General features: G+C 39.6%; 1 protein-coding gene across 4 annotated transcripts in view; it reads left to right on the top strand.

Moving 5' to 3' along the window:
• Positions 1 to 16,468, top strand: part of tmem198a (transmembrane protein 198a) — a 58,920-nt gene extending 42,452 nt beyond the window's left edge. For 2 of the 4 annotated variants that reach the window (XM_039756541.1, XM_039756539.1), the window contains exons 4-6: positions 10,750 to 10,931; positions 13,086 to 13,163; positions 14,088 to 16,468. In XM_039756541.1, the coding sequence (XP_039612475.1) occupies positions 10,750 to 10,931; positions 13,086 to 13,163; positions 14,088 to 14,225 (398 nt within the window). In that variant the 3' untranslated portion in view covers positions 14,226 to 16,468. The remainder of the gene's footprint in view (positions 1 to 10,749; positions 10,932 to 13,085; positions 13,164 to 14,087) is intronic. The other 2 variants (XM_039756542.1, XM_039756543.1) reach the window with 2 other exon arrangements.
• Positions 16,469 to 24,169: the final 7,701 nt, after the last annotated feature.

Here is a 24,169-nt window from a genome sequence, read left to right as displayed (position 1 = left end):
AGACTAACTACATAGTCAAGGAGAAAGAGCTCTCAAACTAAAGCATGGTGTCAGGGATAGATGGGACAGTTCACAAGACAATTACTAAATGCCACAAAATTACAGCCTCGGAAATTACTTCCTTGACACAGTCTCAACAAAAATTGTATCTAATGAGATTGACAAAGATGGAATGTATTGCACGACTGCCATCTGCGATGCACTAGTTTTCAAAGCCAACACACAAAAATGTCTGACCAGCTATAAGATCCATAGAACTGGGACCCTGAACAATTAAAAAAGTAATATGGTGTCGTCAATCACCCTATTTCCTTTTCCAAATAAGTCTACTTTTGGAGAAAACAAAAAGTTATTGTTTACTCACTGTTAAGCAAGGTGGTGAATCTGTAATGGTTTGAGCACCCATCTTGTAGAAATTGTAACATTTGATGATTGCCCTGCTTGATCATACACTAAATTAATTCAAGAGAGGTTTCATGAACAACAGGATGAACTTAAACACCTTCCATGGCCTCCACAATTAAAGATCTAAACTTCCTTGAATTTTTAAGGGACATTCTAAAGCACAGACTGTGAAGTAGATTGGAACCTCCTTCATCCCTCAACGACCTAGAAGCTTTTCTTCGTAAAGGACTTGTATGACAGAATGCCAGAAAATATCTGAACCTGTTCCAGAGGTGGCCATACTCTTTATTAGATCAGATAAGTGTTTACATTATTTTTTCCACACCTTTAACTCAGAAATTATAAACATGTCCACCATTTTCCAAACCTACTTATTCTGAGCAGGGTAACAGGAACCTATTCCAGCAAGCATCAGGCATAAGGCAAGAATAATTCCCAAACAAGGTACCCAGCTCATTGCAAGTTGAACATATATATCAGGGTGAATACAAACACATGTTTATCAGGGGCCAATTTAGTATCATCAATCCACTGTGACAGATTAGGGCTGTATCGCTCCCTTGAACCCCTGTCCAAGACTCCAGACACCAGGTAAAAGTCCAATAATCGCACAAAGCACCCTCTCCTCCACTATACTCATACAATCACTAATCAATACACAATAAACCAATCCTCCGACTCCCAGACGCGTTGCCACCCTTCAACCCAGCTCAGCTCGCTGTCTGGGAGCTCCCATAGTCCTTTTATTCTCCCTGACCCGGAAGTGTTCCCAATCCCCAGTCCATGTGATTCAATATCACTTCTGGGTCAGGTACAAGTCCTTCTTCTTCACCCCGGAAGCATGTCGCTCTTCCTTTGACGCACTTCCAGGTTATAGGGCACAAAGAAGTTTTCGGTCCTCCCTGCAGCTCCCTCTTGAAGCCCCTGTAGTATCCAGCAGGGCTGAGGATAAAAACTACAAAGTCCATGACTCCCTGCTGGTCTTCAGGGCACCACCATACTGCAGGGAGGGCTCCATCTGGCGGCCTGGGGGTATTGGCCGGGATGACAAGCCGGCCAAAGACCACACTGCTTACCTTTGAAACAGTAGGAAGAATCCAGTGCACCCAGAGAAAGCCTACATGGACATGGGGAGAACATGGAAATGCCACAAAAGGAGCACCCAGGACTTGAACCTTGGTCTTTTTCTTGTGATGTAGTATTGTTACCACAGCATCACGGTGTCACTCTAAAACAATCATCTGCATAGAATAATATCTATATTTCCATCCATCCATTCATTGTCAAAACCCACTTTATCTAATTCATGGTGGCAGTAGCACCATATGTATAAATATCAGAAAACAAAAGATGTATAAAGAGTTTTTAATTCACGTTTAATGTCCCTGTATAATTCATCTGGCTAGGGGCAGAAACTAAAATGAAATGAGAAATTCCCGTGCCACTGTCACTTGCTGCTCTATATTGATGCCATCTCCCTGTTACTGGCAGGTTGGAGGAAGACTTAGAGAAGCTTTTCTGAGTTGCTTTCCTCAGCATGCCCATCACACCCACACATATGACAGGGGCAACACAGGAATCAGGCTTGGATGGGGTTCCAGTCCTTTGCTGTCACTCACATAAGAGTCAGTTTGGAAATGTCAATTAATTTGATGCACATGTGTTAATAATAATACCCACACAGACACAGAGGGAATGTGCCAACTCTACATAGGCAGTGACAAGATGAAGTTATGCAGCAATAGTGCCAAACATGGTACTGTTGTGGGTAATATTCCTATAGTAGGCTTATATTCTACACAATCTACAAAATGTCTACTGATGCTGAATAGGGGTTTATCTAAGAATGAACCCTTATTATGATCTGAGTTGACTCTTGCTGATGACAGGAAAATCAGTTAGGTGCATAGGTAGACTGGAACTCAGCACTGTATAGCACCCATTAAAATCATTCTTACAAGAATGGGCTACTTCTGTAACTAAGGTTATCAATTCCATTCACTTAATTTTTCTAAAATAACATTATGTCAAGTTCTGAAGCTGTTAGACATCCAGGAGGAAGGAAGGAGCAAGTGTTTATGATTTATGATTGAATTTTACTTGATATATTAAGTAATGAAAATTAACCTTTATGTACTCACTGTCAAATCCACTTAGTCAAGTTCAGGGTCATTTCTTTGACTAAAATATTGCAGAAATGCATGTATTTGCTATAAGTAAGCGTGACAGTGGTAAGATGATAACATTATGCAAGTGCTACATAAGGATGATGTTGAGAATTAATCCAATTTGTGTTTCATTCTGAGAAAAATATGACAAAAATAAGTTATCTTGGATCATCTATATACAGTATATAATATATTGCCAGGTCAACCATGGCCAAACTTTTTGTTTTTTTTAATAATGCATCTGCTTATCAAAATTTCTGACTTCCCAAATAGTCCAAGTATTACTGTTAACATGTGGTAAGTTTCTGTTCAATTCCCAGATAGTACACAAATATGTCAATCTTAATTGACTGCCAGAGCTAAAGCACAGAATGGCAATTCAAAGACCATGTGGCACATAAACTTAGAGACTAATTAGCTGTCAATAAACAATGGTGATAAAGAAATAAAAAAAAAATAAATGTAAAAAAATGGAGAAAAAGACATGGAAAAGAGTCCCAACACAGGAAAATCCCTTTTAATTTCAGCATAAGACGAAGGATAAGCAATGGAGACACAAAATATCTCAGGTAAACAGTATTGTAATGATGGTGATGTGCCTTTCACTATTGCTGTCGGTCAAATTGTGACATCTTGTCAACTCCTTTTAATGTGGCTGGAGCAGAAAGGATGGAGACTGGAAAGAGACAAAATGACATTGGATGTCTTCGGATGAGACTTCCTCTGTCCTGGGAATGGGAACTGAAGTTACTTTTACTGTATAAAGCAAGACCCTCTCTCCAGTCCCCCACAGTGTACAATTAAATCAGTCCCTATAAGAAACTCATGATGCCCACATGTTTGACAAATGTCTGTGTGCTCATGAGCGGAAAATGTCAACACATTGTATGATAAAAACACATCTGAAGATCATTCACTATAACATTTGCACAACACACCATCTTTTGAAAAAAAAACTAGAACAAACTGTTGTATGCCATAAAAAGGTCTTTTGTCAGTTTGTTTGAACCCTTTATCTGTAAATACAAACAATAAAGATATTCAACTTACTTCATACTTGGTAACCTTACATTTTTGTCAATTCTATGAAACTACATTCACAAACAGTTGTTAATTTTTCTTTTATATGCATTTCTTTTGTTTTTTTACTCAGTAATATAGTTGATTAATATGCATAGATATTTTTATTGTTGTGCTATCGGCAGAGTTTCTTTGGAGCCTTTGTCAATCTTCGTGTGTTCGACTCAGAGGCAATCATGTCTGGTCACTCTACCTATGAAATCAGTAGACGGATTGGGACATCATGGGGCGTCATGAGGTCGCTGGAAAGGGGTGTGTGGCGCTCCCAATATCTATGTAAAAGGACGAAAGTCCAAGTCTTTAGAGTCCTTGTGCTTCCTGTCTTGCTATATGGAGGTGAGACATGGACGCTACCTAGTGTCCTGAGACAAAGACTGAAATAATTCGGTGCTGTGTCTTTTCGGAGAATCCTTGGGTACCGCTGGTTTGAATTTGTGTCAAATGAGCAGTTGCTCATGGAGTCCCAAATGAGGCACATTACCTGCATTATTAGGGAGTGTCAGTTACAGCACTACGGCCATGTGGCATGATTCCCAGAGGGTGATCCAGCTCGCAGGATCCTCATTTTTGCGGACCCAAATGGCTGGACCAGGCCAAAGGGACACCCACGTAACACCTGGCTGCGGCAGATAGAGGGTCATTTCTGGAGGGTGGGACTGGACTGTGTGTCTGCCTGGGGGGTTGCCAACCAGGATTTCGAGTTGTTTTGTCAGGTGGTGGTTGGGGCATCGCACTCTACCAGTACATGCTTCCCAACCTGAACTGACCTGACCTTCTAGAAAATGGACATGTCTGAGTAACATAAATGGTGAGACTAAAATAATGACCAAGGTTAGTTTCTATCTAAAAAATCTGAGTAAATCAAAAATAGGTGATGCAAACTAGGCAGCAATGATCCAGGAGTGCACTACTGTGTTTTAATGTTGATGTCAGTTTCATTTTGAAACATTTTGTACATGATTTTATTGTTTACTAGCCATCCCCCAAGGCTCCGCCAGCATAGTAGTGAAACAGGACAAACTTTAAAGATCAATAAACAAACAGGTATTGATTTCTAAGCAGAGGCAAGGTACAATGTAAAATGCAGAGGTAGAGAGGCTCAAACGCAGGCTGGCATGTGAGTGAGGAGGGATTCCCCTTCCCATCGGCCCGCAACCTCTGTCTTAGATTAGCGCAAATATATCACTCCTGCAAGTGAACTATGATTCTTAGTGCGATGAGAGAAGTCGCAAAATCAACCAGAATGTCCGAGCAAATTATAAAAGAAAATCAGATCTAAATCCGTTAAGTAGTTCTCTTGTTCACTAGCTAAGCAGAGGTAAGGAATGCCCCAAGGCTGGCGCATGAGTGGGCCTGCCCCCCACCCCTCGGCCCACTGTGTGTCTCTCGGATTCTCGCAAATAAATTGGTACCACACGTGAACTATGATACATAGCACAATGAGAGATGTCTCAAAATCAACCAGAATGTTCAAGCAAATTATGAAAAAAAAAACAATCCAAATCCATTAAGTAGTTCTCTCGTGAAAAGCGTACAGACATAGAGACAGACAGACAGATGTTGGATTCTGTATATGTAGAGATGTGTCTTTTGGATTCTGTTCAGAGATATTTTTGGTAATTAATTATCTACACAGCCTAATTTCATGAAGGTGTTGTAAAATGAAGAACTTGCACTAGCTAATAACTGGTATGTACCATAGGGATCACTCTTGAACTATCTCTGAAAAGGTGCAAAAGTAAAGTCAGAGTTGTTTCTATAAGAGTAAATACAAACTAAAAGGAATAACAGAAAGAACAAAAAAGGGAATATAACAAATAGTATACCCTTATGAGCCTAACTAGGATTGTTCACCTGTCTTATTTGATGGGGTAGCTGACCCACATCATACCACAGTGCTTGCTTCAACATTCTTCTCCAGTAATTCTTGTACCTCTTGCAATCATCTATGGCCACTCCTTCTCCAACTGGCCCAGCTCTTCTGAGCAATCTCATCTAAACTCAATTACTGACTGACCAGACCAGAAAATTTAAGCTATGGCCAGAAACTACTGCTAGAAACAACCATGAATATATTTCTGGGACAGGTCTAACTAACCTCTATAACTCCTAGAATCTTCCTCATATCAGTCCTTCTAGTAGTGCCAGGTGTTCCTGCAATCCTGGAACTCAAATATTCCCCAGGTTGCTTGTCCACTGTAACAGGTACCAGTAAAATACACACAACCTATCGAGGCTACCTGCAGCCATCTATCATACTCTTGGAAATTCTACTCAGCTTGTCAGTGTCCTCCAGCATCTTTCTGTTTTTGTTTAACCTGGGAGTGGTTACATTCAGGGTTCTCACTGTCTCTATAGTAAACCTATTATGCTTCCTCCACAAGTGTTTCATTTGTCCTTGTCAGGGTCACATATGACTCCTGGTAGCCCTGCTGGTCAGGACCTGTCATCAATTTACACTGAGCTAAAAAGGGAAACTTAATAACCAGGGTCACAATTGTTAAAAGGTGCAATCTATAATTTAGTAGTATATTTTTTGTAGTTTGATACCTGAATATAAAGAAGGGTACATGTGCAGTATGTTCTGTATGTCCAAGCGCAGCACCCTCAGTTATTTTTTCATGTAATAGTATCTTAAAAGCCTTTTAATTATGTGGACACAGTCAAAGGTATCAAGCACTCAGACATTTAGCAAACATGTAATCAAATAGTACATATACGTACCTCTACATTTCTTTATGTAGGAGTGTGAACTGAAAAGTCCTGATGTACTTAATTGCTTCTGCTAAAAAAAGGAAGCGTATGAGTCATACCAATGTTCTTTGACAGTTCTTCATTTAAAAGTAAGATAAGGCAATGTTCTCAGACATTTCTGTAATATAATAGCATCACACAATAAACATAGTGGGACAGTGGCTAGATGAGTGTGCTCTGTGATTTGCTTTCAGATTCAATGCTATTAAAATAAAATGGAGGTGGCATAGCAGTATATAAGTTAGCATTGCTTCTTTACAGCTCCAAAATAATTTCTAGTTTGATCATTGTCTGTGTGGAATTTGCATGTTCTCCCTGTGTGTGCATTAGTTTTTTTCAGGTACTTTGTTTTTTTTCCCATATCCCAAAGACATGTATGTTAAGTTCATTGGCATCTCTCAATTGGTTCTGTTTGAGAATGAGTTTGTGAGCTTACTCTCTATCCAGGATAAGTCTCTGTCTTGCTCCCAATACTCTCCAGATAGGCTCTGGTATCCTTTGAACCTGAATAGGATAAGTTTGATAGTAAAGGGACTGATAAAAGAAAAGAACCCTTTTTCACATACTGTAAGTTTCTGTGTTACCAAGTTGGACTCCTGGTCATAAAAACACTGCCAGTGTGCAAACGTAATGACAGCCTGCTCACACCTGTCACAAACTATCATGACATTAAGTAGAAATATGTGAAAATTAAAAATGAAAATTCTTCATATACATTCATATATATAAAAAGCTACTTAAGCACTTTTCCTGCTTTTTGTATCAAATTAGTGAATGGGTAATGGTATAGTCCATTTAGTATTTGTAAAATGAGGAAGCACCCAAGTCCTAGTATAACTGGTACATGTTCGTTTTTGTCAGCTTCCAGTTTGGCAGGTTGACAAGGAAGTCACAAAATCCTATTCGGATAGATAGATAGATAGATAGATAGATAGATAGATAGATAGATAGATAGATAGATAGATAGATAGATAGATAGATAGATAGATAGATAGATAGATAGATAGATAGATAGATAGATAGATAGATAGATAGATACTTTATTAATCCCAAGGGGAAATTCACATAATCCAGCAGCAGTATACTGATACAAAAAAAAAAAAAAAAATTAAATAGTAATAAAAATGCATGTAAAAGCAGACAATAAATTTGAGTAATATTAGCATTTACTCCCCCGGGTGTAATTAAAGAGTCGCATAGTGTGGGGGAGGAACGATCTCCTCAGTCTGTCAGTGGAGCAAGTCTGTCACTGAAGCTACTCCTCTGCCTGGAGATGACACTGTTCAGTGGATGCAGTGGATTCTTCATGATTGACAGGAGTTTGCTTAATGCCCGTCGCTCTGCTACAGATGTTAAACTGTCCAACTTTACTCCTACAATAGAGCCTGCCTTCTTAACAAGTTTGTCCAGGCGTGAGATGTCCTTCATCTTTATGCTGCCTCCCCAGCACACCACCGCATAGAAGAGGGCACTCACCACAACCGTCTGGTAAAACATCTGCAGCATCTTATTGCAGATGTTGAAGGACGCCAACCTTCTAAGAAAGTACAGTATAGTCGGCTCTGACCTTTCTTATACAGAGCATCAGTATTGGCAGTCCAGTCCAATTTGTCATCCAGCTGCACTCCCAGGTATTTATAGGTCTGTACCCTCTGCACACAGTCACCTCTGATGATCACGGGGGTCCATGAGGGCCTGGGCCTCCTAAAATCCACCACCAGTTCTTTGGTCTTACTGGTGTTCAGGTGTAAGTGGTTTGAGTCGAACCATTTAACAAAGTCTTTGATTAGCTTCCTGTACTCCTCCTCCTACCCACTCCTGATGCAGGCCACAATAGCAGTGTTATCAACGAACTTTTGCATGTGGCAGGACTCTGAATCATATTGGAAGTCTGATGTATATAGGAAGAACAGGACCAGAGATAGAGATAGAGAAGAAAAGTGTAATGTCACTGTGAAGCTAGGTTCTGAAGAAATGAAACAGTCCTAGTAGACCTGGTTGATGAAGACGAATCTAGGAAGGACCTGTAAATATGCAAGTCATGGAGTCATCTGATGTCAAAGTCAAAGAAGAGTACCAAAAACAGGCATGGCTGAAGCAGTCTGATTCCCGCTGAATAGGGTTTACTTACACAACTTTTCCTTCACAACAATAAATATTTGTTTAGTTTATTGTTAGAAATAAACTGCATCTGTCTGTCATAGTGTTTCTATTTATATAATAATGCCTGGTGGTTTTCTACTATTACCATTGATGGACAATGTTGCTTCCCCTAACCACGCTTGACTCTTCCCAACTTGCGCTTGAATAGAAAAAACAATGAATGATATGATACTAAGTTGCCAGGATCAAATGATCAAAGAAACATTATAGATTTACTATAAATAGAATTTTGACTGCATGCTGCTTACTAAGTGTCTTTCTCCACTGCTCAACAGAATGGAACCTACATACAGTATAGTACAGCTAAATAATTATGGTTTAACTCCCATTTTGCTCTCATGCATCCATTTTTTTCTTCACCTTATCTGAATAGATCTGTTAATGAATTGGTTTTCACTTGTTTTTTCTGCAACTTTTGCTCTTTTCTTTCTCTTAACACTAGAATTACCAGAGCCTACGAAAAAACTCGTAATTCCGTCCTACCTTAAACTGCTTCTTAAGTTCCTTCAAACCTCTCCGCCAGCGTCCTTTGTCTTCTAAATGTGCTGAAAAAGAGAAGCTTGGAGCAGCGGGCTATTCCATCCCCCCACCAATTTAGAACGTGCACGAACTTCAGCTTGATTGAGTATCTGGGAGTGAAATGGAGTTTTAGAGTGGAAATAATAGATCGTTATTTGGAACACACGCATTTCATGTCTAGAGTGTAATAGAAACCACAGCATAGAGAGAAGTGTGTACATTGCTTCTTACAGGAAAAGGCGATGGAAAAAGTGCACTTGAATAAAAGTGCACTTTTGTTATACTTTTACACCAATATATGTTCCTGTGTTTGAACAACACGGGCAGATGGGGAGTGTCTGATGATTGCATATAGCGCCGAAGTTACTGCTCTTTACCATTCTTTCCTCTGCATGTCCTGGAGTACAAAAGAAACAGCATACAGCAACATGCGGGGACTGGCAGGAACACTCAATAAAACTGAAAAAAGAAAAGCAAGTGACGGTGAGATACGAAGAAGGCAGCTTCGCCAGCGTCTGTTTGCCAGAACCCGGTGGGGGGGGGCGTTAGTATGCATCGTGGTACACTGCAGAGCTATAGTGCGTCTTTAGTGAAAAGAGCCGTGTCAGATGGGGTTGTATGGATTAATTCTGAACGCGACTGAGAGAATGAAAAGTGAATAAAAAAAAAAAAAAGCTAACCTTTACAAGGATCATAAATTGCACCGGCTGTTACAGACTGAAATCAAATGTATGCTTTTATTCTAAAACAGTAAGACTAAGAGCAGTTTACTTCTCAAAACGGAGGGGCGCAGGATCAAACTCATGACCTCTTGATTCCCAAGCGGAGGCTGATTCTATTGAACCACGGAGGCAGTTACAATAAACTGCTGTCAATGTCGCATGTTAAGGCGGCTTTTTGTTTCTGCAGTTATATTTTTGAATAAAAGCGCAATTGTGTTATTCTTGTGAAAATGTTTCTTTGCTATTTGGACTTCAGGCTTCATACACTATATAGTTTATGCCTACATTTTGTCATCTACTACTAGAATATAAAAACGTTTCTGTTTTAACAATGTGTTGACACAGATTATTGTAGAAACGGAACAGACATGAAATGCGTGTGTTCCAAACAACGATCTATTATTTCCACTCTAAAACTCCACTTCACTCCCAGATACTCAATCAAGGCATGAGCTGAGAGAAGTTTGTGCACGTTCTAAATTGGTGGGGGGATGGAATAGCCGGCTGCTCCAAGCTTCTCTTTATCAGCACATTTAGAAGACAAAGGGCGCTGGCGGAGAGGTGTGAAGGGATTTAAGAAGCGAGTTTTTTCGTAGGCTGTGGTAATTCTAGTGTTAATCCTCCTACTCTTTGCCCACATCTTTCAAATTCTTTTATAATGGTTTCCTCTCTTACTTTCTTTGCATTTTTTTCTGCCCTTGTCTATCTCTGGTGTTCTCTGCCTGCTTACTCTTCTTTGTCTCTGTTCTTCTTTACTGTCTCCTCCATTTTCACATCTTCCTACTCATTCATCCTGCACTTCTATCCTGTACATGTCCTCTATTCCCCTTTTTCCTTGACATTCCTTCATTCTGCATTTATCACACGGTTTCTAAAACCTCTTTCCTGTCAGACCTAACCATGCTTCTCTATTCTCTCCTCTATTTTCTCCCCTTCAGTGATTATTAGCCGACAACAACGCAGAGTGCAGCTCATGAGAATCCGGCAGAAGGAAGAACGCAAAGACCGCAAAAAGAAGAAGCAGCACCACCAACACCAGCAGAAATCAGTCCACCAGGAACCAGTCTACCGGCGGAAGCCTAACCCCATCCGACGATTTGATGGAGACGTTCTTTCCCCCGTGAGTCCGATTCTTCACTGTCTTACTGTCCTTATTATTACTTTGAATTTAGAATTGTATGGCAGGCTTCTTTTACAACATAAGTTTTTTGACCACTAAAGATGGAACATGTGGCTTGATCATAGGAGTGAAATTATGTTTTTGATTTTTATTCTCTGCGGTGGGCTGGCACCCTGCCCGGGGTTTGTTTCCTGCCTTGCACCCTGTGTTGGCTGGGATTGGCTCCAGCAGACCCCCGTGACCCTGTAGTTAGGATATAGTGGGTTGGATAATGGATGGATGGATTTTTATTCTTGACTAGAATATAATGTAAGGCAAACATAAAACTGACTATGAAGTAAAATGTGCAAGGTGCCGTTGTGATTTATTTATGAATGGGACAAGGGCAAAAAGCTTTGTCAATGTATGAATCTGAAGTTTTTTGTAGGTCACTGGAAATCAGTTTTTTGTTCTCCTTGTGACCATAATTTGAAATTTAAAAAATGGAAGAAACCCTTTGAAGTCCATGGCTGTAACTGATATAAATTACTGTCCATTACAGAGGACAGTGAGTTTTAGAATTGAGGAGGTTTGAATGTATGGTAAATGTGGGCAGGTTCATTTAAAATATTTCATTTTTGAAGTTAATGAAGTCTACACTTTTTCCTTTTTTTTTGGATTTAGCAGGTGTTTCTGGATAGCAGAGCCCACTTACACCATTTCAAATGAGGAACATGTCAAGGCATGGCTGGCCTTAATTGGATAGATCAATCTGGGCAGGGCAGAAGTCTGTTGGTGATCTAAGAAATCTTGATGGACAGAACAGGGTTCATGGGAAACCTTAAGCATTTTCCATGGCTAGAGCAGTGAAATTATTTTCTGGACTTAAGCAGCTATCTTTGCTCTAAAAATACTGTAATAATGAAGAACCTCTCCAGGAATGCAATCCATACAGACGGACTCTGGCCATAAATCTCATTATCCGCCCCTATCCATGTACATTTAACAACAATTTGAGAAGGCAAATAAAGAATTGCATTGAAGGTGATAAGTAGCCCTCCATTGAGCTGCTACATTCTTAGGTTAGAGTTCCAGATGCATTTTAAGACCATATTTCACCTCAATGTATGCTTAGTTCGGTCAAAATATGATCCAGCTCCCATTTGTTGTTACAGTTTTTTTAGTCATTGCCTCTAAATGCATTGTGTCCAAACCCCTTAATCATAACTCTTTAAAGTAGTTTTTTGTTGAGATATTTTACTGATATGCTGTATCTGAGGGTTTTAGTGATATATTATTGTGATTTGCTACTCATTCTTGAGCCAGCCTTCAAATTCTGACCCAATTGTATATTCCCTCAAAATTGACGATTGTGGAAGTAGTACAGAAGGCAGAAGCTGTACTTGGCTGATAGAAATGTAGTAGAGATTAATGAAAACACATTCTATGCTAAGATTGGATGGTGGAGTGGGCTTTTTTCTGATTGTTTGATTGTAATATAAACTAACTACAAAAAACAGAAAAACAGTATTCAGGTTATGGGTGTTATAGAAAAAGGTCCAGGACAACATTTGCAGAATTTGAAATGTTGGGCGAAATTCACTTCTGTCTTCGGTACAGTATGAGCCTAAACTCCCATAGCTAGGACTTAGTTCTTCCCTCAACCCATTGTGAAAATTTCCATCTTTATATGGTAGCAGTCACCTTTATTATTATTGTTTGACTGATGCTTTTTCAATCAGACGTTGATGTGTTCCAAGAATATCAAACAAACTTTACTTCATTCTTTGACTGAATTTACTATCCTAAATGCTCATTTGACTACCATATTGCCTTATAGGTAAATGGTTCCTTGAAACTCAGTTTTTCCTTTAAAAAATGTTTTATTTATGTGAGGCAGACATCTCTAAGAAAATAAATTGTGAGAGAGTTGCAAGCTGTGTTTGGGCTGCTAGCAAAGCAGTCCTCTTTGTTTATACGTTAACTGTTTTTCTTTCCTATAGGTCATTTTCTTTCATTAAAGAAGTGCAACTATCAATTTGGCAGGGTTAGAGGGTAGGGAGGGGGCAGCCTGGGATTGTTAAGAGTGTATGTGTGTGTGTGTGTATATCTGAAAATGAAACACCAATGCCTTACCTTGTAGCTTTTAATTCTCCCCTCTCCCCATCGTTGTAGCAGATCCAGTTTCCTGCAATGGTGCATTTACCTGCTTGCTTGGCAACTAAGCCTGGCTCTCGCAATCTGGACCACTTGGTAAGCATCACAGCCAGCGGGCAACTTGAGCAGCGTGTTATTTTAAAGGACCTGGGACAGGGAACTTAGGCCGTTGGACATGGCATCAGGGGCGCCGAGCCTGGAGTGTGGGTTGGATAGAGGGAGGACAAACTGGTATGCTGCCTACCCTTACCGTATTGTGGGAGGAGAGGGAGGAACATTTGAGATGCCGGGAGGGAGTGGACTGTATGTGGTACAAAGATTGAGAAAGCAGAAGTGCATGACTGTGCGTCGAATGCAAAGTTTATACTTCAGTTTCCTCAGATTCCTATGTCGTTGACCTGGAGCTGGAGGGTGAGCGGATGGAAGGCAGCCTTAAAGAGAGAAAGAGGCTGATTAATTACTCGACTTGAATTGTGAAGAAAGGTTTGCACTTCCTGGTCATCTGTTATCTAAGTCTGCGTCAAAACTGAAACACAAATATGCAAAAGTGGGTGAAAAACATTTTCAGACAAAATATCAACATGGATTTTTTTAAGGGTTTGTTTTCTCCACATCCGGTACAGACAGGCAAGCTTACTGGGTTTAATGACTGCAGTACTTATGCTTGTGTAGCATGTGGCAGCAGAAGACATACTTGTCTCCCACCCGCTCAGCCCCTGCTCTCTTTGTGTCAAATTATAGCTTGAACAAGTTGCACACTTGGCCATGAAGATTTCCGCCGTGATTCTTACTAACCCCTCAAGGTATACATCTGGTGGCTTTACTGGCTAAGGTTGTATATAAACTGAATTCTCTCAGGAAGCTCAGCCGTTTCTTTCTGATCCCAGATTATGAATTTTAATTTCCATATATTATTAACTATTAGTAAAAACAATTTATTTCACAGTTTTTTTATCTAGATGCATTACATTACAGCCTGCTGTTTCCTTGTCTCTCTTTTTCTTTTTCTCTAATCTGCAGAGTTACATTCAAAGTTTCCGGGAACGACAGACTGGGAACTCACTTGTTAGTGGCACCCGCACCATTGTGGACCTGGACTATGACTGCGGCTCGACGGTGCCTTTAACTGCTGCTGCTGGACCTGCTGTCCGTGTCTAATGCCCTGTGGGGGTTTGTCTTTGTATCCTGCTCTACTGGCATTCAGACTCATGAGAAAGCTGATGCCAGGGGGCCTTCTCTCTCACTCAGGATTCCCAGAGCTGGGCCCTGATCTCGACAAACATTTCCGAGAGAGGCCTGAACTCTTAAAATGCACGTTTACACATGTGGTGGGACTCTGGGTTTTCTGGAAGCTCACTCAATGTTGCAGTTTGAATCTTTTTTTTACCTTTAGAAGTTCACCTTCAGACAAACAGTGAAGCAAGGCTTTCATGACCTATGTTTGTGGGCACCAGGTGCCATTGTGAAGTGTGCTGATACAGAGTGATGCTTAATCCTTGTACAGATCCTTTTTTACATGCATGTTTACAGAAACAAATTACATTTGGATCTGTCTTCATTGGACTGGATTATTTGAGGACTGTTTACTGGCAGATAGATCCATGTATGGAGAAGTGAAATATGCAAATGGAATATTATTTCTCTGGACATTGTGTCATTAATGCAGAATTAAAGTAGTACATTGAGTTGCCATCATACATCTTATAAGGAGTCAGCTGCCTCACACTGCCATCAACAAAGTAAAACAAGAGGAATCTGAGTGCGTATTGCCTGAAAGCAGATCATCTGGAGCAAAATTATGTCAGAGCACTTCAGATGAGACATTGGACCAATGAAGGGCTGCCATCCTGGAAACATATCCTCCAAAGCAGAGTCACACAGGGTTGACTGCAGCATCCCTTAAAGCAGAATGAGAGTGGGTTAGCACCAAATATATGGAGAAGTGCTTTCCTAGAAATGGGTGGCCTTATGCACCGCTACACTGGCTTTGCACTGATGCAGAGAGATGCTGAAGGAATTGAGGACATCATTACTTGAGCCAGTTTGGACCAGTTGGAGCCAATTTTTGGTCCTGACTATGTTCCATATTGCACTGTGAGTAGGATCTGGCAGTTTGTAAGAAGGAAGTACCCTAGTTTTGCAGAACAGAAGATGAGTGCAGCCTTCCATCTTTTTTTGTCTGAGTTTTTTTCAAGCCATAGCATTATTTGCTCCTTTTACTGGAACAAGTCCCTTTGTAACAAGTGCATAATATTGACTGATCAAACTGCAGTGGTGGATTTTCTTCTGGAGATCTGATGAAATCCACCAAATTTTCCCTACCCTGTGTGTGTGGACTTACCTGTTGTAGTGTGTGACATATTTCATTCAGTGAAGTGGCGGTGCCAGAGTATCAAGACAAGCTGCTGATTGTGTTGTAGCTACTTTTTCCTCCCTGGTTCTTTTTTTAGATCCTTGTGGCAGTGCCCTCTTCTGCTTGTCTCTATAAATCTGTGAGAAAAAGGAAGCCCTGAAGTATGAATATATATTTCAAGTCAATTTCAAAATGTGTTAACCACCTCTTACCCCTAATTTTTCCTTAAATACTGTTCCTAAAAAGAAACATTGTGACATTTGTTCTGAAAGGCAAAAGTTGTATTTAGATTAATTAAAGGGGAAGTACACTTTTCTTGAAATGTAGGTTCATTACAGCACTTATTAGCACCTACATCACTACACCTAGCTATTATTATGTCTGTTGTTTTCATTTTTCCTGTAGGCTACTCAGTTTCAAAGTAACAAATACTGCTAAAATCAAATTGATTTTCTATGTGTCACCATTACATATGTTTTATACATGTCAAAAAGGCCGCTTTCTGACCAGGAGATGATAGTGGTATCATTTTATCTGTCCTGTCTCATACTCAGGAAGAAGGAGGAAGCTTCATCTTTCATTGTTGGTGTTTAGGAAGCATTCTGCTAGAAATGAACACAACCATGTTGTCACTTTATAATGATAGTGTAATTCACATCTTGATATTCTGTTACGTATTTCAAAATGTAAATAGAAAGCATGCCTTAGGTTCAGGCTACTGAACTGATTTAATGTCCACTGGCAAACATCCTTTCTTGTACCTCATGTTGCCAGGGTGGGATTCAGGATGCTGAAATAAATTAAATGGCTTGAAAATGGATGGATGGTTCAGTAACGTCTTCAATGTACACAATGGTGACAGGACCAGCTGTAAAATAGATTAGGTAACTTGAGTAAACGCAAGAATGGATGAAGCAGTTTACAATAAAAATCTGCTAACACAGATGCAGCTGTCCGGCGTGAGCTGGCAGTTTAAGTCAGTCAGTCAGTTATTGTCCAACCCACTATATCCTAACACAGGGTCACGGGGGTCTGCTGTAGCAAATCCTACCCATCACAGGGCGCAAGGCAGGAAACAAATCCCGGGCAGGGCACCAGCCCACCGCAGTGCAAACACACACACACACACAGTTTAAGCCGATCACCATATATCAGTTTGTACTAGGAACATATATACCATAGATATGGGGTCTCAACATGGGTCTAAGTGTTATAATGAGCCTATATATCAACTTCCCCTTCAGTATTAACTGTTCTACAAAGAATTGAATGAGCCAACTGGTAAATGATTTGGGCCTCTCCTTTAGTTTGGACCTACCATGTTTTATTTTCATCTGGCATGCTCAGGAATTTCTGTTCAGTCTTCCTTTGCAGTTCAGTGTTCTGCAGTGCTTGCTTACACTTTTCCCACTTTTAAAAGGGAGCAGCAATGAAACTGGGCAGCCATGTCTTATGTTACAGGATATCTTGTGAATGAATGATGAAAGTAGTGTTAGATTTAGAAGCAGGATGCTTGAAAGTGTTTGACGTTTAACTTTTCTTATCCATTCCCTGTGTGCCACTACCAAAGCCATATATTTTTAGAAAGTAACATTTCTCTTTTGTGACACACATTACCCATGCCTTTCTCATTTCGATTAAATTCGGCTGATTTCAAATGTCACATCTGAGATTATAAGGCATTATATTATGATTATTTTAAGGCATAATATATTATGATTATTTTAAGGCATAATAGGAAAGACAGTGATTCATATTTAGGGAAACAACTCTTAACACTTGTTAAGGTGAAAGGGAGGTTGTTCAATACTTTAGAGAAGAACCCTTCCTGTGTTTCTGCATGCAGAGTATCCATTAATAATGACTGCAGTCTACATGTCGTCATTTCCGTTGTTCTGTATGACATTGTGGCAGAAGAGGAATTTTACTGCTATAAACACAGTTACGGTTTTTGGAATCAGACCACATTTTAGGACTGGGTACCATTTTACATTATTGTTCTAACTTTAAAGGGAGTGGTGCCTGGTACTTTTCTTACAACAGAGGCATTTCTGTTGAAGCACAGTGTCCCAGACGGGGACTTTCTTAAAACCTAGATTTGCTCTTCTTACTTATGAAGTACTCTTATGATTCATACAAAGCACTTTAAGTGATTTATAGATTTTTTGGATGTTAAAATAAAAGGAAAAAGATTTCAAGGTTCTTTTTTTAAATAGAGAAGATACAATATGTTTCAAACAAAAAGAGACTGACTGCTCAGTCATTCAAGTCTTTTTGGTTAGTCAATACTTAAGCAGTCTCAATGTTTCATCCAAATAAATCTTACGAGTCCTCAGGGTCTTCTCTTCACCTTCATGTCTTAGTAATTTCTTCTGGATTTCCATGACTTTCTGTGTGTTAGCTGGTTTCTCTCTTCAATGCATCTCCCTTAAATTTGTATGGATTCTGCAGCCCCCAGAGTCCTCAAATGACTGTTTAACTGAATTTTGTTGCATCATCTTTTCCAGTATTTTTTTTTTGTGATTTGCTTTAGTTGTTTTTAATGTTTCCGTGTCTGTTCTAGATTTTCCTCCACATAACTTTAATTAAATTGTTTCCTTTTGAGTGAATATGAGTGGTAGCTCTGAGGTTATGGATCTGCACTGGTATCCCGAAGGTTGCCGGTTCGAGTCACTGCCAAAAGAGATCCTACTCTGCCGGGCCCTTGAGAAAGGCCCTTAACCTTCAGATTGCTCCAGGGGCGCTGTACAATAGCTGACCCTGCGCTCTGACCCCAAGGGGTATGTGAAAACTAACAAACTCCTAATACAAGAAATTGTATAAGACAAAATAAAGAACAAATAAAAATATATATGTATGTTTTTGTGGCTGAGTAGGCACCATAATGGATGGGCTCCTCATTCATGTTTGTTTTCTGCCTTGCATACAGTGCTTCCAAGACAAGCTTCATAGGTTTCTATGACCCTGAATGGCACAAAGCTAGTAAGAGAAGGGAAGGGTAGGTTGTCCACCAGCATTATTGATTTTTTTCTTCCATACTTTGACCCCTCCACTGAAACAGACTATTTTTTCCTCCGTGCTATACCAGATTTTTAATTACTGCATGCAAATATCTTTGAAAGTCACATCAGACCTTTGTTTTCATATGTAAGCCTCACAAAGTATCTTCTAGAATTTATATTCTAGCTTTGGGATTCAGAAGGGATCAGACAGATCAGATGAGGTGGTAATGCTGACTGTCCATTCCACGAGAGTGGGCTATTGCTGCTGTAGCATGCATCCATATGAAACTATTCTCCGTGTAGCTGATGACTTTTTAAAAAAGCTATTTTGTTTTCTGTTGACCGAGTGGTTAGCAATACATTGTCACAGATCTCCAAAAGGCTGGGTTCTAATTATTTGCCAGGCATTGTCTGTGTGGAATTTGCACATTTTCTTTATGTTGGAATGTGTTTTTACAGTCGAAGGTCAGTCTTTGCCCACATCCCAGAGACATGGCTTGCAGACTGCTTTGTCCTGGAGTGAGGGAGTATTTATATGTCAACCCATCCAGGTTAGTTTCCAACTTAATGCAGATGCTGATAGAATAGGGCCAGGCCACATCCCTACAATTGGATTAAGTCAGTTCAATAAATGGACAGACAGTTTTGTACACCAAGATCCTGTAGTGGTTTCAGAAGATGGATTCTAATGGTGTCATCAAAGGTATATTCTTAAAACAGCGCCTCCTCATTTAAGGTTTTTGATTGTTGACTATCCTGTGCCAGGCAATTCCTAGTCCACAGGAACTGAGCAGGCTGGTCATCAGGACAGGGAAGAGATTGGTGCTAACGGTTGTTATTTGTTTTGTTGTTTTTTTAATCATGCTATTGTTGAGTAGCAGTTGTTATTGTAATGTTGCTTGAAATATTAATGCCCTGTATTTATACAGATGTTCACTTTGTTTTATCTGATGAGTGCTGCTTCCTATAGGCACATTGTCTTTGGTAATAATTATTTTTTTCTTAATTTTTAATCTATTTCTGATTAATTCAACCCAGATGTGTTTTTTGGCTTCCTTTTTTTCCCACAAACTGTATTCTGGATGTTAAGTTTAAACCTGTTTTCCTGTGCCATTCAAAACCTAATTGTTTTCTTGCATGTGAAAGCATATGCATGGGTTGTGCACATCACTCCAGTGGCACAGCTGGCTTCTTTGTGTTTTTGTAATGGTTTGTCTCCATCTAGACCTTTGCATTTCTTGTCACAAAGCCTTCTCTTTATTAAGGCCTTCAGCATATTTATGAACATGTCATTACAAGAGAGTCCCTGAGCAAGATACCCTTTCTGTAAGGCCATCACAAGCTGGTATGTCTATCAATCAGTATTCTCTACCCTCTCCTTCCTGTGCTTCAGAACAGCTGTGGCTTAATCAAATCCTTAAGAAAGATCATTCCAGATCTGATTTCTGTTCAGAGATGATGATTTTGGCATTTGTCATTTAGCTGAATTACACGCGGTCTGGTTTGAGTGCAGTCAGAGCACAAAGTCAGCTGCGTGGAACACATCCATGCTTATGTCTCACTTTCACTATACTGTAGGGTACACAACCTGTGCTAGGAATCAGTTTGGGTATTATGTTACAAGGTTTCGCAGTTGTAGGAAATTCAGCTTATATAGTTTATGGAACAGTAGGAAAGGAAAGGAGTTGGTTCTCAGTCTCACCTTTCCACTGGACATGAGTTTGATTTAGAATTTTTTTTACTCAGCATAAACATTCATGAGAGATGCTAGTGGGCAATCACTCATAATAACAAGCAACAAAGAGTATCATCGTGAAAACATGTGGAATCCAGATTCAATTTTCTGAATATACAGAGCATTGTTATGAGGAACTATGCTGTAGTCAGATTGGCAGAGGTATGGGCTATCATCTGGGAACAGCTGTATTCCCCAGTACAGTAACTGTTTTTCTTGTTTATAAACTGTAGCTTTGTACACTGCTAGTAACATTAGTTTTATAAATGAGATCTATATTCTGTATATGAAAAGGTACTTCACGTTCTTATTACAACCAAAAGACCTCAAGATGGGTGGATTGTGAATATTAAACTGACTCTGTATGAGTGCACTTACCCCATCTGGCCCTGGTTCTACCTTGTAAACGATATTGCCAGGGTAGGCCTTAGCCCCAACCCAAAACCCTAAACTGCAGTTAATAAACAATGTGAGAAAAAAATGAGTGACAGTATTATCTTTGGTAGAGCAGAGTCTTCAGTTTTTCAAGTAACACAACTGATTAAGTGTCTAACTTGGCCTGTTCATCATAGAAGCTCCACTGTGAATTGTATTAGTGAGTCAGTGTTCTAACAAGTCATCAGACCTCCTTCTGTTATCATGAAGCTTGAGTCAAGATTGAGCATACAAAGCAAGTAGTTAAGCCTCACACAAATGTGTTCATTGATAGCTGAGGATGGTCAAAGTGCTGTACAGATGAACTGAAGAGTGAGAGAGAGTAATTTAGGAGCTCTTGTCTCTGAAATGATTAGCCACATGTAGAGAAATTGTTGTCTTATCAACGATGGCCTCTGTTAAGGCTGACTTCTGTGCAGTTCCCCCTTTCCATCCTTAATAGAATTGATTCCAACTAAACTGTTAATTGTTGAGTAATGTCAAATATTTCTAGAATTTTCATCTAAGAGGTGTCATCACCTCTTAAGTTGATCATTGGAATTTGCCAAAAGCCAGGAGAACAGCAGTTTGACCAGAACAAAAGTAGCAAATGGCTTAGACCATCTTTAATTACCCCATGTCCCCACAATGGATGAAATGAGTTCAGAAATACAAAACATCCTTTCTGATCTGAACATGGTCATTTCCAAGACTATTTGGATCCTTTTTTGCATGCAGCATTACCCATACTTTTTTATTGGAGGTTGTTATGTTTGTGAGTCTCTGCCTTATAAGGGAGGGAAAATTATTTTGAATATTATTTAAGTAATTTATTTGAAATCAGGGTATGAAGCCATGGGGCATATCATTTGGCATTGTGGGCCACAATGAATGCTGCTTTTTTATAGCTAGTAGGTTCCTGTATTTTCAATGGACTTCTAGCTTTATTTTGAACTTTGTGTGGCTTGTATTGCCTTCAGGAAAACAAAAACATGTTCTTAAAGTTTAACATTTAATATTTGTGCCTGGGCTCTTTAGAACAAACGTTTTTTTACTTCTTTATAAATACCATGTAATTTTCTCAGAGGGCCAGTCAACTGTCATGTTCTATGCAGAAGTGACATGACCTGACACTGCAGTTCATGCAGAACTACAGTTTTTAAACTGCCTGATAGACTGGCTTCCCTTTCATAATGTAATTCCAGCTTCACCACTCCTCCCTCATAGCCGTCTGTGCTCAGGATGAATACTGTAGAACTTAAAACACAAACAGGTATATAAGGCACAAATAAGGGGCAGGTCAGGATAAGGCTAACAGTCCAATAGGTTAGGTTTATCCCACCAGATTGCCTCCCACCAGGAGCAGCTTTTGTAATGACCTGATCCTTTCTCACACCTTGTGATGGAGAAGAACTTAAGATGTAGAGCAAAGGGGGCAAGTGCTAGAAGCCTTCCAGGAGAAGCCCCACTGGATGATCTGAATGAGTGAGACTTTGGCCCGAGGTCAGTTAGTTGATGAGGTGGTGACTGAACGTTCCAGCACACAAGGTCGGGTTTCTCCTCGACCAGACTGAGCCAGTGCTTGTATTCTGCAAGACACAAACTTTAAAAACTTACTAAGTGGGATTGTGACAGGATGCAAGGTGCAGCTTTTGTCATTGGATATTTGTGTTTTTTTTCTAAGGCTTCTTTTTATAGCTTTTCTAACTGTGGCATTGTTCTGCATTGATGTACAGAGGTGAGTGCAGAAGGTCCCCCTACACATACTAGTGTAAGGGGAAATGCAGATAAAAGATGCAGCAAATTGTATTTTTCAATTTGTTTCTTGTTGTATATTTGGGTTTTGACTGTGCCAAATTTGATCTAGTGTATAATATTGTTTTACTAAATGTGAATTAAAATAATTTATTTCAAGTCTTTCTCTAAAAGGTGCTCTTTGTCATTTGTGACTACTTTTCTTTGTAATGTTTGATTTAACACAAGAGTATGGGGTCTGTAAACGTCTCACTCTGGGTCCCTTTGTTGCTGTCAGGCACACCTTTGAGGTCATATTGTATCTGTTTTTCAGCCTCCATAAGGTCTACTTGCTATCTCATAACTCGATGTAACCATATTGATTACTACTTAATTTTTATTCAACTTGGACATGTCCTATCATCTTTTAATTTCTATCATTTCCCTCCCATTTCCATTTGCTATCCCTTATCTTTAAGTGCAATATCCTTATGGTCAACTCTATTCCAGAGGTAAATACCTTTTCCTGTTAATTTGTGAGATGTCACCACTGCACCCTGCAGTTTTTTGTCTGCTGGTATTATCATGAAGGTAAGGTCTGTAATGTATTATAATAGTGCAACTACTGGTGTGTGTGTGTGGGTATAAAGTACCATGAAATTCTTACTTCCATGTTAAACCAGTGTCACAGAGACAATCACTAAGAAACTTTTCAGTTTATTCATGCAGTATATATATATACTAGCAAAATACCCACGCATCACAGCGGAGAAGTAGTGGGTTGAAGAAGTTATGAAAAAGAAAAGGAAACATTTTAAAAATAAAGTAACATGATTGTCAATGCGTGTGTTGCTGTCATCAAGGATTTGATTATCATTATTTCTTTCAATCAGGTTCGTATTTGGAGGATGTGTTGTGTTCAAATTACATTCCGTGTTTGTCAACCGTTGTAAAGGTAACAGGTTTCATTCATCGAAGTGATCACTACCCAAATCGGTACTCGTGAATCTAAGATGTTTAACAGGCATTCCCGGTATTAAGTTGTGGATTTCCCTGTGAATATTTAGCGGCAGCGTGTCTATGAACTTAATTTAAACTTAAGCTTTACACCTTGCTTTCCTATTGATATGTCTACAAAGGCTTGTTCAGCTTCAGAGGGTTGTTCCTTTCTTACTGCATCAATAAACAACTCGTCCTTCCTCTTTATCTGAGACATCACACACTGCATGCACAGGTTTACCTTTCCCAGTCCTGCAAATTTTAGCGAAGTGGTTCAATTTACCACATTTTTTACACTGTCTTCCTTTAGCTGGACATTGACTTTTTCCACCATGTGCTTTGTTTCCGCAGTAGCTGCACTTATGAATATGCTTGTATGCATCACTCGTTTCATATTCTTTTGCTGCCTTCTCAATTGTGTAATGCGTTTTTGTTCAGCGCTCTTTGGAGCTCTTGCTTGTTCTCTGCGTACTGCGTTCACAGTCAGTTCACGTGAGCCGTTCAGAGTACATGCATCGAAGGTTCTCAGCTGTGCTTGTGCTATCTCGTGCGATCTTGCAATGTCCACGGCTTTATTTAATGTTAGCTCAGACCGGGCACTTAAAAGTTTCTCTCGCACTTTCGCTGAGTTTGTGCCAAACACTAGTCAATCCCTGACCATTTCATCTTCGTTTGCATAAGCACAGTCCTTCACCAGCAATTTTAACTCCGTTACAAAGTGATCAAAAGTCTTGTTTATACCCTGCGTCTTCTCATTAAACTTGTATCTCGCAAATATCGTATTTGTCCTAGGCATGACAAACGACTCAAAATGGTTAATAATAAGTTTTCATTACCTTGGCTTCGTCCTGGGTGAGAGTGAATG

This window comes from Polypterus senegalus, chromosome 6 (genome assembly GCF_016835505.1).
Source record: "Polypterus senegalus isolate Bchr_013 chromosome 6, ASM1683550v1, whole genome shotgun sequence".
NCBI lineage: Eukaryota > Metazoa > Chordata > Cladistia > Polypteriformes > Polypteridae > Polypterus > Polypterus senegalus.
This window is presented reverse-complemented; position numbering and strand designations above follow the sequence as displayed.